The 3,762-nt window shown below is 36.9% G+C and overlaps 1 protein-coding gene across 1 annotated transcript; it reads right to left on the bottom strand.

Annotated features, from left to right (window-relative positions):
- Positions 327–3,762, bottom strand: LOC107642712 (UPF0553 protein). The gene is made up of 8 exons (XM_016346168.2): positions 3,580–3,762; positions 3,331–3,475; positions 3,102–3,242; positions 1,936–2,034; positions 1,444–1,520; positions 1,239–1,347; positions 768–1,096; positions 327–646 (listed from the first exon to the last, which is right to left on the bottom strand). The coding sequence occupies exons 1-8, from the start codon at positions 3,670–3,672 to the stop codon at positions 554–556; spliced, it is 1,086 nt and encodes a 361-aa protein (XP_016201654.1). The 5' UTR covers positions 3,673–3,762; the 3' UTR covers positions 327–553.

Raw genomic sequence — 3,762 nt, 5'->3', positions numbered from 1 at the left:
TTTTTTTTTTTCTCTTGGCCTTAGGGCCTCCAGTGTACAAAAAAAAATGCAATGACCAAAAGACAAAAAAAGTGAAGCGACGGCCATATATTTTACTCAATTCCTACAATTTCAAAAAGTAAAAAGCAATTCCATAAGCAAAGTCGTTTATGCAAGCTTAACAATGATTTGATTCAACATTCAACAAAAAGCAAAGACATCTGATGAATCTTCAAAGAACACCAATGCTAAGAACAGCCAAATTTACCAAAAATCAAACATCAATTAGCAAGCACTAACATTGCCATTCCTTGTTGTTCAAAACCACCCTGTTTAAAGTTTTAAAATTCAAAACAATAACAGTTCATAATTTAGACGGCACCTGATTAAATATTTCTCTGTCATTTATATAAAACAAAGCACAAGTAAATTGATTGTCAAGCACTTCAAAGGTTACAAAAGCTAGTTCCAAAATTTAGATATTCACATATTCTTAAGACATTACCCTAAACCATAGTCAGTTTTTGGTCTTACAACTGAACTGTTCATTACTAGTTACCCATATATCAAGTACTCAATAATATATTGAGAGTGTTCGGTGGTGCTGCAGGGTTGCGCACTGAACACCAGAGGCCCAGAGCCAAAGGTCCAGCTCCACACTGAGAACCTGAAATAGAAATGAGCAAATATTTAAGTCAGAAACATAATTGAAGGAGAAAAGAACAACAATTGTGAATGTTAAATTACATGAATTGAAATGGGTTATGAATGGGAGAAGCAGAACTCACCTGTCTTCCTAACTTTTTACTTATCAGCTCCCTCATTTTCTCCACAGCATGTACAGAGCAAGCCCGGAGTTCAACTTCCTCCTCAGTCCCCGGACCTATTTCTCCATTAGAATCAATGGTACTGGCAAGTGCTGGGCTATATTTTAGAACACCAAGTTGCCGAAGCACCGCCGGGACGATATAGTCTGCCATTATAGTTAGAGAGCTGATGTCTTTGAATTCACCATACCCTTGACCCCTAAATGCACCCCATAAATCTGCCGCAAATATCTGAGCTCTTTTATACAAGAATACCTGGCGGCCTTTGTATACTGAATGGTCTCTAAAGCCTAGCACATTTCAAATTTGGGGTTAAAGAAGCAATTTTTACACTCAACACAACCCATAGAAACTTCAACCAAAAAAATTAGTAATTATATATTTGAGAACTTGAACCATGAAACTTATCGTGGGAAAAGAAGCTTATTGTACCAGGAAAATGGCGCGCAACAAGAGCAACAAGATTCAAAGCTGATTTTCCGCATCTGTCCACAAGATTACATGCTTTTCCATCAAAACTTCTTTCCAATTCAATTCCAACCTAGCAATGCGAGGGTTTACACAATGGTTATTAAGCTTCAAGACATGCTTATACGATAGATTGATGGAGGGGGAAAACACAACAAAAATAAATTACCTCATGAAGTAACCGAACACGTTCATCTTCCAAAGGAAGAGGTCTAGGCCACTTCAAAAGCTCACGTAGCTGTGGACCTAACGTTACAAAGTGATTTTGTCACTGCTTTTTTTGGGAAACAATTTTCTAACTGGAAGTGAGCAAATACCAATGAGGCTAGACTTCAACACAGACACATATCTCATTTTTTCAAAATACTAGAACTGAAAAGCAGTTGCATGTCCCTTACAGGTCGTCAGCAATGGAGACAAGAACAAAATACTTTGAAGTCTTTGTTCATATAATACTGGTAGGTCGAAGGCAATTATTAGCATAGCATCTGTGAGTTTGCTTAAAATTGTTGTAGATGGACAACAACTGAAATTTAATTCTTCACATGACATGACAAAATCTAGGATTTCAACAGGCCTTAATTTCAACTGATAATAAAAATTTGAGCTAAACTAAAGATAAAGTCCTTAACAGAATTGCCATTTACACAAAAATGCTTACCAGTGTACTTCTTCAGGCGGTCAGCATCAAATGCAGATTTATCATTTTGAAGAGCTGCCTTTAGCCCAGATGCCAAATCATCATAGTTCAAATCCTTATCTGTTTAATAAGTGGGATGAGAAGCAAACTATGGAAAATAACAAACAGATAACAATTAAAAGCAGGTGGAAAATTCAAATGCTGATATCTTAGAACATGGTTCACTACTACATGTGTTTGAGAGTTGGGGTATCAACTTCCAACTGGATACTAATCCGTTGAATATTATCACTGAATATATGGCAGTGCAGTACAAAGATAAATAAATTAAGGAATTAGCTAACAAAAGGGCACTTGTTATGCAGATAAGAATAGTAACTTTTAAAGTTTTTAAAGTATTCAATTTATATTTAAAATGTATTGAAAAAAAAAACCCTTGTATTTTCAATAAAACTTTCCTTTTGTAACTTGTTAACCAAACCTATAAAATAAATTATTAAAAGAATTCTTTTTCAATAAAAACAAAGAAGATATGATGATATAAGGCAGTTTCTCATCCACATTTAACAATGAATAACTGGAGAATTCAAGATTCCGCTCATCTCATGTCCCATAAGAGCTTGCAACAAATTATTCATGTTTATTATGGACTTTTGTTCATATAATTCTACACAAGTGTACAATTGCAATATAATTAATTAATGATATACAAATATAATATGTGGGGTGCCGTATATGTTAAAAAGAAGCAGAGTCAGTTTACGGAGGTGGCTACGCTATGAAATGGACCACTGCCATTGAAAAGAAGGAAAAAATTTTACGATGGGCATCAAACAACACCCAAAGGAGAAGAATCAAGTGAAAATAAAATATATGGGCCCAAGTGTTTGTGAGCAGTGCGTGTTCGTAAAAAATCAATGATTCAAAAATAACATTACTCTTGATAACACCAAAATGCTGTAACCAAGGCCAACACTAAAGTAATAACACAGAGATTGAAGCCCAAATTTGCCATATCTTCCATATTCACAATCAATTTTCATACCTACCATGAGTGGAAAACATGTTCTGCAGGGAATATAAACTTACTGATTCTGTACCACTAATAAAAATACTGGAAATATAGAAAGAGAAAAGAAATTGAATGCAAGACAAAATTGCCAAAAAAGGAAAGTAACAGAGGGTACCGGGCCAGAAGCAGAAATTGAGAGCGTCCAAAACAAACAAGTACTGGACGGTGAGTGGGCCGTTGTCAAAATAATGAATCCCTTCGAAATCCCAGTCAACCTTGGGAATGTCATCAATGGTGTTCACCACTTTCTCAATCCCTGAAAAAGTGAAAACGACAAATAGTTATTCTCTGACAATGCATTAAGCTGGAACATGTGAAAGAAAAGGAGGAGATTAGCAATGAACCTGCAGAGTCGACGAGAACGTGGGAGGAGTGGGTGGCGACCCAGGCAGTGGTTGCCCTAACGTCTTCCATGGAGAGTTGAAACCGAAGATGAGAAGAAGCACAATGCGGCGAGGTTTGATATTGGTGAGGCTCTTCACGTGAACCCTAAAACGAAGCCGTTTTGAGAAAAAAAGAAAGTGAATGTGAACGTGTTACTGTTACGTTATATATGATAGGGTACGCGGGAAATAGGGGAGTGGTGCGCGTACCTGGTTCGAAGTTTCGCGGGTTTTGATGGTGATGGTGGTGGGTGCGTGTGGTAGGGGCAGCTGCCTTAGTAGTAGGGGGATGGCATTTTCCATGTGCGTTTGTTTGGGCTTATATTTCAAAGGGTGAAATGCTTTGTTCGTTGGGTTTGCATTTGTGAGTCATAACTCATAACTCATAGCAGT

The sequence above is a fragment of the Arachis ipaensis genome, chromosome B05, assembly GCF_000816755.2.
Source record: "Arachis ipaensis cultivar K30076 chromosome B05, Araip1.1, whole genome shotgun sequence".
In the NCBI taxonomy this organism is placed as follows: Eukaryota; Viridiplantae; Streptophyta; class Magnoliopsida; order Fabales; family Fabaceae; genus Arachis; species Arachis ipaensis.
Note: the sequence above shows the minus strand (reverse complement) of the source record. Positions and strands in the feature narration are given on the sequence as shown.

Bases quoted from the DNA above. Each gene is read 5' to 3' on its own strand.
- LOC107642712 (XM_016346168.2), bottom strand. From the start codon at position 3,672: ATGGAAAATGCCATCCCCCTACTACTAAGGCAGCTGCCCCTACCACAC. The intron at 3,476-3,579 runs GTACGCGCACCA...GCTTCGTTTTAG, and splicing joins CCCGCGAAACTTCGAACCAG to GGTTCACGTGAAGAGCCTCA. The intron at 1,097-1,238 runs GTACAATAAGCT...GAAATGTGCTAG, and splicing joins TGTTGCGCGCCATTTTCCTG to GCTTTAGAGACCATTCAGTA.